The 13,045-nt window shown below is 43.7% G+C and overlaps 1 protein-coding gene across 1 annotated transcript in view; it reads left to right on the plus strand.

Moving 5' to 3' along the window:
• Positions 1–9,599, plus strand: part of Dpf3 (D4, zinc and double PHD fingers, family 3) — a 239,551-nt gene extending 229,952 nt beyond the window's left edge. The window contains exons 9-11 of the mRNA XM_013012413.1: positions 2,611–2,723; positions 8,418–8,499; positions 9,529–9,599. Of these exons, the coding sequence (XP_012867867.1) occupies positions 2,611–2,723; positions 8,418–8,499; positions 9,529–9,599 (266 nt within the window). The remainder of the gene's footprint in view (positions 1–2,610; positions 2,724–8,417; positions 8,500–9,528) is intronic.
• The last annotated feature ends 3,446 nt before the right edge of the window (positions 9,600–13,045 follow it).

Consider the following 13,045-nt stretch of genomic DNA (forward strand, 5'->3'; position numbering starts at 1 on the left):
TATGCCAATACCAAGCTGTTTTGATTACTATGGCTTTATAGTAGAGTTTGAAATTTGGTATTGATATTCCTCCAGCAGTGTTCTTTCCGTTGAGGAGCGTTTTTGCTATTCGGGGTCTTTTATTGTTCCATATGAATTTTTGGATAGGCAACTCTTACTTTAAGACAACTGAGATATGACAAACTTAGATTTGCAAGCAAGTACATTAGAGGATGATGGTTATCTTTGTGAAAGAGATGAAGATTGGAACACTCAAGTGCTGAGTGAACATGTGAATTACTTTACAGCAGCAATGTATCTTTTTCTTCCACTCTTATATTAGAAAGACTGGATCTGTTATTTCAATTATTTACATAGACTCTAGGAACTTGTTGGAAGCAAAAATAAGGTGATCACCAGGGAAAGTTAGAAATGAGCTGTTACCAATTTCCTTAGAAACTTTTCCTTTGATTTACCGCTGTGCATTACTATGTAGTTGTCATTATCTTGTTCCTTTTTCATCTTGGAGTTTTCTTTTTTGGTACTGTGGATCGAACCCAGGACGTAACACTTGCTAGGCAAGCACTTTGCCACTGAGCTACATCCTAGCCCTACTAAGTCATCTTCATGGTAGAGAAGAAGTCTATTCTTGAAGTTTTATGTGACAAGCAATCCCTACCCCCCCCCTCAACCCCAGGTTTTTGGAGAGTAACAGCAGCCAGCCAACCTGGTATATTAGGGAGATTCAATTCTGGGCATAGTTTTTGCTCCTGTAGATGGCTACTTGAGTGATTTCGTTTTTTGCATCTTCCCCTTCCTGGCTGAGAAGTTGCAATCCTCTGTATCTCCCTCTGTACCTCTCCTCCTTGGGTTGATTTCTTGAGTTCTGAGCTAGAGGTGAGACTGACCACCAGAAGGCTGGAGGCTCTGAGTTTACTTCTCTTCCTCCAGGCAAGGAAGTCTTGGAAAATGGGCTAGCTTCTCAAGATGCACAACACAAAAAAGCTCAGGGACTTTTTGTTTTCGGAGACTTCTGATAGGAAACCCAACACTCACCATTCACCTATTCAAAGTGATCTCAGAAAAAGTGTCCAGAGCTCAGCCGAGCCCCAGAGACCCTGAACACAGAGATGGCACTCAAGTATTTACAACCGCACTGCTGGATACTGTTGCTTTTAGTAGAGTGGTTTTCACTCTGCCTTGCCAATGCTTCCTCACTCAGGGTCTTTACGGAGCAATGACAAACTTGAGGACCCGTGGCAGTAACACAGCTGGCTGCCTTCTACTTGAATACTCATCTTTTGGCTACTGTTATCCCATACTGCCTTGCTTTGCCAAATGGGCATGATGTAATTGGCTCTGTGCAGATTGGAAAGAGAGAACATGGGGCTTCCTGCGGGGATGTGGTTCTGCCAAGGGATGTGGGACCATGTGGCAGCCTGTCTGTGGAAGGCACTAGACAGGCAGAGCTTGCCCTAATTGGTGTTCTACCTATAGTGTCCTTTAAAGCACAAAGCTCCCCCTCCCCCCCGCAACATGGAAAGTAGCAACATCACACATTGTACAGTGCGGTTGGCAGAGTTGGGAGCTCCAAAGAAGGGTGAACCCCTGACATAGTTGTGGATTCTTTTGTGGCAGATTCAATAAGAGGCTTTACCTTGGATACTCTGGGTAGATTTCCTGTCTAGTTCACAGGACTGGAAGACAAAAGGACATTGTCCAAGTTTTTCTTTCCTGCCAAGTAGAAGGCCAACTTCTGCACCTTTCATTGCTCGTAACTGTCTGCTTACTTGTATCTCTCTTCAGGGTTAGCAAGGGCTGAAAACAGAGTCCAGTTTGGCAGGCCAGGCCTTGGGAATATACCTTTGGGGCTGTGTACTTTAAGGTCACAGCGTAATGACCCTCCCCTGGTAGGGTTTTTGTTTGGCTAACATGATACTTAGGATGGAGAAAAGAGTTAGAACCAGTGGCTAGGTCAGTAGGAGAGACCTGCCTAGTTGCTGTGACATTCTATTCCTGAGCTTTCCTCAACAAGCTATCTCTTTCAATGTTCCTGTGACTATTTAGGACTTAGACTTTTGCTATTTGGTTGGCTTATGGGCATGAACACTCTAGATAACAGTGCAATGGCATGTATTAACCCCATGGTGCTGGGAAACCTTATACAATCCTTTTGATCTCTTCCTCTGTGATCCAAGGCAATTTAAATGGAAGTGCCAGCTCCCAGTGTGTGTGAGGGTGGTCATGTGAGAATGTGAAGGGGCTTGGGAGGTAGAGCTGGCATCTCCTACAGTGCTGCCATGTGTGGTGTGTTCAGTTCTCCGTTTTCTGCTCATAATGACTGCTTCTCTGTATGGGAGAGGCAGTGTTCTTAGAGTAGGGGTAGTTAGATGGCATTTATCCCTAGTAAGAGAGTTAACACTCATTTCTTTCTTCTGGCCTCCATCTGGCCCAACTGGAGATTGGGGATGAGGAGAGCAAGGGCCCCATTCAGGCCCTCAGGTTGTTTCCCAGCCTGTGCTCTGCCCACCTCCTTCCCTGCTGGGCATCGCTGGGATTTGGGTTAGTGGTATTAGGATGCCACAGGTCAGTAACTCTGGTCTTCACCCTGCTGCTTCTGGTTTCCCCTAGGTCACCCAACCTGCCTGCAGTTTACCCTCAACATGACGGAGGCGGTCAAGACCTACAAGTGGCAGTGTATAGAGTGCAAATCCTGCATCCTCTGCGGGACCTCAGAGAATGATGTGAGTTTGGAGGCTTTCCTGGTGGGAGGGAGGGACCCAAGTTGCTGGAGTCCTTTGCGGGGTAGAAAGGAAAGCAGGACCCTGGGTACTGGGTTCCTAGGAAAATGTCACTCAGCCTTTTCCTTGGTCTCTACCACCCTTGGGACTCATGTGCTACAGGAACCATGAGCGCTGTTTGTGCTATGAGGAGAGACATGGAGAACGCCCAGTGGAGGTGGTCTTTGCTCTATGGCCTTTACCCTTTCACCTTGATACTGGAAGCACCTAGCCAATAGTCTTCCAGGCCCAGTGATTGACAGTGGTGACTACCCTTTATGGCTGTGACCACCACATTCACACTAGGCAACCTCATTTATACAAGTAGAGAGAATAAGGAAGTCAGGTATTCTATTACCAGCTTCAACAGCGGTCAATACATGCCCAATTTTGTTTTATAAATGCAGCCACCTTCCTCTTATCCTGGTCATGATATGATTTTCTCTGTACATATTTTATACAGATCAAAAAGGCAAGGACTCACTCTTCAATCAACACAGTAATCTAACAAAAAATTATTATAATTAATGTCTAGGGCTGGGATGTAGCTCAGTGGCAAAGTGCTTGCTTAGCAAAGTACAACATCCTGGATTTGATCCCCAGTACCAAAAAAGAAAAGAAAAAAAATAATGTGTAATAAATATTTATATTCCCCCAATTATCTTATGCCATGTTTTTACTTGCACTGGAATCCTAATAAGGCACATGAAATTATGTTTTTGAGGTTGCTTTAATATATAGATATACACGTACACACAAACACACACACATATATAGAGAGAGATATATAGAGATAGGTAGGTAGATAGATAGATAGATATGATCTTTCAGCCTTGGAAAATGGCAAGCATCATAGCTGATGATGTTTAACTGAGTTCAGTTATTGCTAATTGAAAACTTTCCTCAATATTCAGTGGTGAGGACTTATACAATTTCCACTTGAGACTGAACATATATATATATATATATATATATATAATGTATATTTATTTAAGTAGCATACAGACTTTCCCTCTACCTTGCTCTCTCCCCCTCCTTAAATCTTTTGTTAGAAGACTCATATCATTTGCTCAGTAGAGTTCCCAGGACTCTATTTTACTGACTGCAACCTTGTGGGGTTCTTTGATATCTCTCCATCTGCTGTATTTCTTGTAAATTGGCAGTTAGAGCCAGAAGCATGATCTGGATTATCCCTTGGTTTCCCTTTCCTCTCACCATCTCTCTCTGTCGGTCTCTCTCTTTTTTGGTAAGACCACTGCATAGATGATAGTGTGTTTGTACTAGGAGATCTATAATGCCTGGTCTTTTTCTTTTTGTGAGAGTGCATCTGTTAATAAACTTCAAATTAGATTAGTTCACTAGTAACATTCTCATTTGGTTATTTTCTTATTAGCTGGAATAATTCTATAGGGTAGAACTTGCTAAAGCTTGTGTTTGGTGACACTTTGGTATAGATCATTTAGAAAAGGCAGAACTGCTTGCTTCTTTCCCCTTCGTTCGTTTTCAAGATAGCATGGTGGCTAAAATACCTATTCATGACAAAAACACTTTTAAAATAAGGAATTATGGAGTATCTCCTTGACCTGAGAAAATGTTTATGCATTAGAAGAGAAGCCAGCACTTTGTTTGGTGAGGAAAATATGAGTAGAAACCAACTCAGGGTGCACACTATGTTACTATGATTATTATTCTAAAGATACTAGCTAACACATTAGACAGAAGCCATCCATTAGAAGCATGAGGAGATAAAATAGGTTGAACATTTCTAATCCAAAGTGTAAAATGCTCTAAAAGCTGAAACTATCAAAGCACCAGCATTTTGCCAGTTAGAAAAATTCTATACCATAAAATGTTTTGTGTATAAAATTGTTGAAAATTATCATATATCGTCAGGCTATATATATATAGGATGCATATGAAATGTAACTGATTTTGTCTTCATACTTGGGTCCTATCTCTAAGGTATCTCATTATAGATGAAAAAAAAATCTATAAAAGCCTCGAATCTGAAAAGTCTAAAATCTAACACTTCATTTCAAACAAGGGACACTCAAACAATACAGTATAACCAAATCTATTCTGATACAGTGTATTTGAAAATTATTGGAGGTCCAATGATAAATCTAGCCCACCTATAAAAGATGGCAATATAAATTAACAATCATAATGAATAGCCCTCATATACACAAGGAATAACAAGCTAGAGAACATAATTCCACTTATAACACTCAAAAGTGTTATAATGTTATAAATCACACACACATACATACACACATACACAAGTGGAAAGATGATCTTGGACAAATGACTCAACATTATGGAGATGTTAGTTCTGCCTAAGTTAATTTGCGAATTCATTTCAGGCCTAACCATAATATCAACGTACTTTTGTATGGAGTTAGACAAGCTGATCTTTCAGTTTGGATGAAAAAGAAACATGAAAAATAGTCATCTCCTCACCAACCTCACTGTTAACATCATGATGGACACAGGCATGATGGACATTGAAAGCTAGCAAGCAGCCTTGACTGTTAAAACCATGGTACTTGCCAGGAGCTGTGGCTTGTGCCTATAATACAAGATACTCAGGAGGCTGAGATCTGAGGATCACAGTTCAAAGCCAGCTTGGGCAGAAAAGTCCCTGTGAGACTCTTATCTCCAGTTAACCACTCAAAAACTGAGTGGCACTGTGGCTCAAAGTGGTAGAGTGCTAGCCTTGAGCAAAAGGAGCTCAAGGACAGTGCCCAGGCCCAGAGTTCAAGCCCCACAGCCAACAAAAACAATCAAACAAACAAAACCATTGTACTGATACATGAATAGAAAAATAAACCTGCTGGAATAGGGTAGAAAACCCACAAATGGAAATATAGTATAAAATAAATGTCGCATCTAAAATTAGCATGGCTAAATTAGAGTTTTTAATGAATGGCATGGGGAAAATGGGGGAGCCATTTAGGAAAAGATAAAATTAGACCCATAGGTCACATTAGATATCGGAACAATCACCAGAGATACTGTAGATCTAGATGTAATGAGTCAAACCATATCTGAAGAAAATATAGACAAAACCCTCTTTCATCTAAAGATAGGTAGAGGATTTCTAACTATGACTCAAATAGCAGAAACAGTAATAAATGTTGAAGAATCTGACTTTCTATGAATTTGCATATTTAAAGACATAGTGAAGTTATAAGACAAACTGGGAGGAAGTATTTGCCACATATAACATAGATAATTTTGTTTAATAATTAAGAAAGAAAGCATGGGTTAGATAAAAATCTGTCTAAAATATCTGTTTGGATGTGTTTATAGTCTCACACATACACACAGATGAATATTTTTTGAAGAAATCTAGCTTTTATCCTCACTTATCCCAAACTATTTCCCCATTTTGCTTAACTGTGTGGCTTCCCTTTGTCCAAAGGTGAGCATTTGTGTTATGCACATGAATCTGTATGAAAATGGTAAGAAATATGCACATTTTATCCACTCTGCTATTTTTCTGCCTACCCCTCTCCCACCCTGGCCACTGAATATCCTAGAGATTATTCCAGAACAATTGGTAAAAATGTTCTCCTTTTTTTTTTTTGTCAGTCATGGGGCTTGAACTCTGGCCCTGGGCATTGTCCCTCAGCTCTTTAGCTCAAGGTGAGTACCACTTGAGCCACAGCACCACTTCCAGTTTTCTGAGTGGTTTATTGGAGATAAGAGTTTCATAGCCTTTCCTGCATGGGCTGGCTTTGAACCTTGATCCTCAGATCTCAGCCTCCTGAGTAGCTAGGATTAAAGGCATGAGCCATCATATCCGGCTTTTAAAATGTTCTTCATTCTTATCAGTAGTTCCATGGTTTGTGATGATTCAACTAGTCTTGATCATCAGACATTTGAACTGAGTCTGGTGTTTGGCTTTATAAATAGCCTTACTGAAGTTTGGTTGTTGGTTTGACATAGCTTTGGGTGGTGGAGAGTCTGGAGGTGGAAGGTTGCTTGGTTATTAAGATCTTACACATGCTCAGGAATTTCCCATGCATAGCCCAGACTGAAACTCTCATTCTACTGGATCTGTAGCCATTGGTGGATCCTGGTTCTTGGCTACAAAGGAGCTAGGGCTCCTTCCACTGTGTTTTTCATAGGAGTTAGCATGAACTGGGGTTCTTGGTGCTTTCAACAAGCAGGTAAAACAGTAGACAATGATCAGTCCATGGAGAAAATACATCGAAACCCTCCAATGCCTGGTTTTCCTTTGCAAAATGCCAACCCAGGGCTCTGCCTCTTGCATTCTCATGCCAGCAGTACAGCAGAGGTTGTTAATATCTCTAGGATGTTGCTAGTGTGGTTTCTGATAAGTCTTTGCTTGTTTTCATTTTAACTTGTTTCTCTTGATGTAATCTCTAAATCATATAATCAAATAGTTTACTTCTGCTCTAGCATAAAAGGATGCAACTTGTTAGTAATAAAGCACTATGTGCTAGATTTTCATCCTATTTCGCTGATGATGGCATCTTAGTCTCTCTCTTTTTATTTTTCTCTGCCTGTCTCCTCTACAGTATCAGCTCTTGGTCTTTTCAGTAACTTCTTTTGGGTCCTTGGGCTTTCAGAGAATTCAATCAAAGCTATGCTTTTTCCTCAGAGAAATACATGAAGTTGCCAATGTATTCATGAATATACTTCCTCTGCTCACATGCACTCCAGACTTCTTGCGCTTAGGCTCTTCATTTGCCATCTAATCACCAATGACTTCCAAATTATCTTATGCCCAAACCTCATCTTCTCCTCTTCAACTACCTCCAAGTCATCCCTACCAGGCAATCTGAATGTGTGAGACATGTTTAAAGCCATCCCCGGGTCATGGGTGTACTCTCTTGTTCTGATCTCTGTATGCAGTGGCTGGCTGTGCTATCTGGCTTGCTGACTAGCCAGAAGCCCTCCCACATCCAAAATCTAATAAATGGCTCTTAAGTGCGAACAAGACCTGTTTATCTTTCACTGACACGACCTTATTTCAGACCACTGTCATGTCTCACCTGAGTTTCTCTAGCAGCCTCCAACTGGTCTCCCAGCTTCTAGTACCAGCCTCTTCCCTGAGCCCCAGCCCCCAGCTTGAGTAGAGGTTTTTGAGGTCAAATAAAGACCTGCTTGCTCTTCTCTATACTCATATCATTTAACCCTGAAGAGTTTCCCAGGTACCATGGATATTACCACCAACTATACGATCACTATTTTGCAGGTGAAATCAGAAGAAGAGTGTCCAGGGGAACTCAGTTAAAAATGTTCTAATATCTAAAATACTTTGCATATACCAGGCAGTGATCTTGAAGGAGAAGAAAAAAATGTAACATTCATTTTCTTCCTTTTGGAAGCCCTTCTTGGCTATGGGGAGCTCAGAAGAGCAAAGAATCCCCATGAGCTGGGATGTGAGGTTGCTTTCTTGGCAGAGATGCAAGTTGAGCAGAACCCTAAGAGGGAGCTAGGATTTGGGACGCAAAGGGGGAAATTCCAGATGTGGGCAAATGTAAGCCATGTGTAGGGGACAGTGAAGACTCTAACTGGGGTCTAGAGAGGGATGCTGGGGATGGGGGAGATGATCTGTGACCAGATATTGACTCCAAATAATGGAATCTCTCTCATCCCATCTGCACCTGCTCTGTATTCTGCCAGGACCAGCTACTCTTCTGCGATGACTGTGATCGTGGCTACCACATGTACTGTCTAAATCCCCCAGTGGCTGAGCCCCCAGAAGGTAATGGCAATGAGGGCAACAATAACAGCTGCTACTTCTGTCTCTTACTGACCGCTCACTGGGGTGTGGACCTTGTGCTAAGAGCTTCTCATGTCCTGTATCATTTAATCAGCACAACCCTAGGAGACAGGTACACCAACCACCATACTACACATGAGGAAACGGAGGCACAGTTCAACCAGCTGAAATTTCAGTGTGAGGGACAGGGTGATGTTTCCCAGACATGGGGCTGAGATGGTGGTGAGCTCTCTGGGGAGCTAATCCAGGCCAGCTGATGTTAATAAAGGGAGGAGCCAGTGTCATTAAAAAAGAGTTCAGCTGGGTGCCAGTGGCTCATGCCTATAATCTTAGCTACTCAGGCTGAGACCTAAGGATCACAGTTTGAAGCCAGCCTGGGTAGAAAAATTCCCTGTGAGGCCCTTATCTACAATTAACCACTGAAAAATTGGTACTAGAGCTGTAGCTCAAAGTGGTAGAGTACTAGCCTTGAGCAAAAGAGCTCAGTGACAGTGCCTAAGCCCTGAGTTCATGCCCCACAACTGACAAAACAAACACAATAGATTATCTCTGAGCATTTACTTTTTGCTTTAGTATCTAGCATGTCTTCAGGAGTGAGACTTGGTCTTTGAAATATGACAGTCAAAAGAAAAGAATTATCAGGGGCTAGTGGCTTGCACCTATCATCCTAAGTACTCAGGAGACTGAAATCTGAGGATTGTAGTTTGAAGCCAGCCCAGGCAGGAAAGTCTGGAGACTCTTATCTACAATTAACCACCAAAAAGCCAGAAATGGAGCTGTGGCTCAAGTGGTAGAGCACCAGTCTTAAGAAAAATAAATAAATAAAAGCTCAGGGACATCATGCAGGCCTTGAGTTCAAACCCCAGAACTGGCACATGTGCACACACACACACACACACACACACACACACACACACACACACGGAGTTTACAAGATGTTAGGGCCCTTGAGCTAGGAATTAAGAGTTCAGAACAAGGCGGCCACTAATACCATCATCTTGTCTCTTCCAGGAAGCTGGAGCTGCCACTTATGTTGGGAACTGCTCAAAGAGAAAGCCTCAGCCTTTGGCTGCCAGGCCTAGAATCCCAGGTCACTGAGTGTGACTTGCTGCTGGAGATGCTAAACCACAGACCAGTTCAAACCAGATGGAGCCCTTCTCCACGCATCTGCTCAGAGCAGCTATAAGGAAATGAATGGTCACAAAGGCCATGGACAGGTGAACCGAGTGGGCAAGGTAGCTCTTGTCCCACACAGGTACCTCAGCCAGCACGTCCTTGTTTCTACTGGAAAGATCTTGCACTTTTGAAGAACAACCCAAGCCCTGGCCCTGTGAAACCCCTCTCACCTTTTCCCTCCCACTGAGACCCTCACACGGATTCCCACTTTAAGGGAAGCCATTTTGTGATCACTCCCCTCCTCTCCCACCCCTAGCTTAGGCTTTTCGTCTTAAACTCTCACCGGAAGAACAAAATACTATGGAGAAGTTGTTTACTACAACTCTCATTAGAGACTTCTAGACTTGGATCTTGAAGTTGGAACCTTTTCTTGTTCCTTGGTCTCTGTGAAGAGGAAGAGTTGCTTTCTAGAACCTCAGCAATGAGCATCTATACTATGGTGATCTCAATCCACTATGCTGCTTCTTCATGAAAGATCAAGAGGGACCGAGAGATGGAAGGCATGCTAAGGCCTCATCATAACCAGGCAGTATTTGTTACCCAATAGAAGAGATGTTGCAAGGGACCAGGCTAGTTCCTTGACCTTCAAAGCTGAGGTGTCCTTGAGATGAAACAGGCCACAACTTAGGGTAGAAGAAAGTGCTCAAGACCCTGCCACCCAACCAAGCTGGGTGTCTATACACCCAGGGCTTTCCCTGGTTTGATGGAGCACCAGGAAGGTGAGAGGACACTGCCCAATCAAGTATCCAGGTGTTGGCTCCAGAGACTGAAGCTATGAGAAGCCCTCAGTGTTGATATGATACTACAAATTCCTTTTCCTAAGTAATTGTCTTCCTTCCTTGTGGTGTATATTTATCATTGTCTATGCAGACCTACCTGGAAATTTTAGGATGGAGGAGAGCTGATGGTTACTTAAACAGATGGTTAGGATGATATGATTATCTGTGATCAGGTGGCAATGATTCAGAACCTTCCATTTATGGGCTCCCCTCCAGAGTTCCCCTGAATGAGTGGGAATTTTTTTTTTTTTTTTTAGTAATGTTTCTAGAAGAAAAAGGTGGGAGGCCTAGATTCCAAGAACTCTGCATGTTGGAAGACAGCCCTCAGGCTGGAGTGGATTGGACTGTCTTTGAATTGCAGTAACAGCACAATAACTGACACATTTCTGGAAAAATCATTTGCCCAAAGGGCAGGTCTCGGTGAGCAGGACTCTGGCGCATGCTCGGTCTTCCCTCTGTGGTCCAGCAGCTTGCAACAAAGGCCCAGTTTATTTTTAGTCCTTCGGCTCTTGAAGAAGCCCCTGGAGACTGGAGAGTCTGGCTAGTTGGGCCACTGCTGCCTGGCTGCCTTGTTTGCTGTGGGACTCCATAGGAGCCTTCTTCCCTAGCTAATTGCTCTTGGCTAGTGGAGCCAGGGCAGTCTGGCGGGGATTCAAGCGGTGTGGGTCTCCACTCCCTTGCAGAGAGTGACCTGTGGCAAGAGAATGGGGGTCACTCCATTGCGGGCCCTGTGGCCTCAGAGTGAGTTGCAGACATACATAATGATCTCATTTAAAGGGCCCAGATCCAGAGGGGGTTTTCATCTTCCTTCTAAGCTGCTGCCTCCTGCAGTTGCTGAGCTCATCTGGATTCTGAAGGTCAAGAGAAAGTTGGGGAGGGCCACCCTTACAGCAGAAGGTTCCCGTTTCTTCTCCTGATTCCTTTGGAATCAAAGCAGGGGGTCCTCAAAGGCTGAGTATTAGTTCTGAGAGATTTATCTTAAACTAATTTTAGGAGGAAAAAAATTAATCACTCAAATGTTCCTAAATGCTACAATAGCTTCACATTTGACAAAGCCAATCTGAAACCAAATATTGTGGATCTGTGACTTGACGTATCCTTTTTTGGGGGGAGGGGGACGGGGGAGTCGCTAGGGCTCGAACTCAGGGCGTATGCACTGTCCCCTGAGCTTTTCCCCTCAAAACTTAATGCCCTGACACTTTAGGCCACAGCATCACTTCCCATTTTCTAGTGGTTAATTGGAGATAAGAGTCTCATGGACTTTCCTGCTTGGGCTGGTTTTGAACCACGTTCCTCAGATCTCAGTTTCCTGAGTAGCTAGAATTATTGGTACGACCACTAGAGCCTGGCTACAAGTCTCTTTCTATATTATGTGAAAATCCATTCCCCACAGAACTGCAAATGAGGGGCCCTGTTCTCCATCCAATCACCTCTACTGTGCCTACAGACGCCGAGGGTGGCCATGTGTTCCGAGCTGAACTTGTCCTCACCAGTGGGGCCCATTGGTGTCTTGAATCCCATTGAGAAGGCCCAGGCCTCTCTGTGTTATGAATCTCTGCAGAATGAGGCAGCCCCTTCCTCTTTGGAGGCCTCAGTTTCTCCATCTAGAAAGTGGGGATAACCACACAGCTTGTGGAATGGCACCATTGGGCTGCTGCATGGGGGCGAAAAGACTTCAGCATTCTATTCACCACCTTCTGCATCGGAAAGTGCAAAGATGCTGGTGAGCTTAAACTCATCTCTTTTCTTTGAGTCTCTCTGAAGCAGCTGGAATGAGAAGGTGCATGTAAAAGACTAGGGGTTTAGTTTTTGCCTCTGCCATTGAGGGCCAGTCCCTGAAGATCCCCGAGCCTCAATGTGCCCACCTGTAAAATGGGAGAGTGACACTTTCCCTGCCTCTTCCACAGTGGTCCTAGACAGCTGAAAAGACATCGTGTTACAGCCAGTCACTGCAGAATTGAGCTTTCTCTGGAAAGGCCATGAGACTCTCATCTCCAACAAACTACTCAGAAAAAGCTGGAAGTAGCGCTGTGGCTCAAAGTGGTAGAGCTCTAGCCTTGAGCAAAGGAAGCTCAAGGGCAGCACCCAGGCCCTGGGTTCAAGCCCCAGACCAGCAAAAAAAAAAAAAAAAAGAGAGAGAGAGAAAAGGTTAAGCGCTGGGATTCCCAGTGTTTTCTGTGTCCACCATTTTGTGCAATGGGCACAAGTTAGATGCCTTCTTGGAATCTCCCTTTGGACCAAAGGGTGTTTACATCTCAAGAGTCACTGGACCAAGGCTCTGTCAGTGATGGAGACTGTAATTGTGCACAGGAGTGAGGACTTACCATAGGGACTCCAGGACAAAGATACTGCAGAAATATCCCCTCCCCGCAAACACTGCCTCCAAGGCTCCCCAGCTTGGCATAGAGAGCTAATGTCCACCAAGGGCATAGTTCATTTCAGCTCAGGGGAGAACATTGTCACTGGGGGCTTGAAGCACTGTTCCACTGCTTTCTAGCTGATGGTCCTTGGACAAGCGACTTTGCCACTCTGAGCCTGATTGCCCACATATGTAAGGTAGAGATCTCTGGCTA

The sequence above is a fragment of the Dipodomys ordii genome, unplaced genomic scaffold (assembly GCF_000151885.1).
Source record: "Dipodomys ordii isolate 6190 unplaced genomic scaffold, Dord_2.0 Scaffold2, whole genome shotgun sequence".
Classification (NCBI taxonomy): domain Eukaryota; kingdom Metazoa; phylum Chordata; class Mammalia; order Rodentia; family Heteromyidae; genus Dipodomys; species Dipodomys ordii.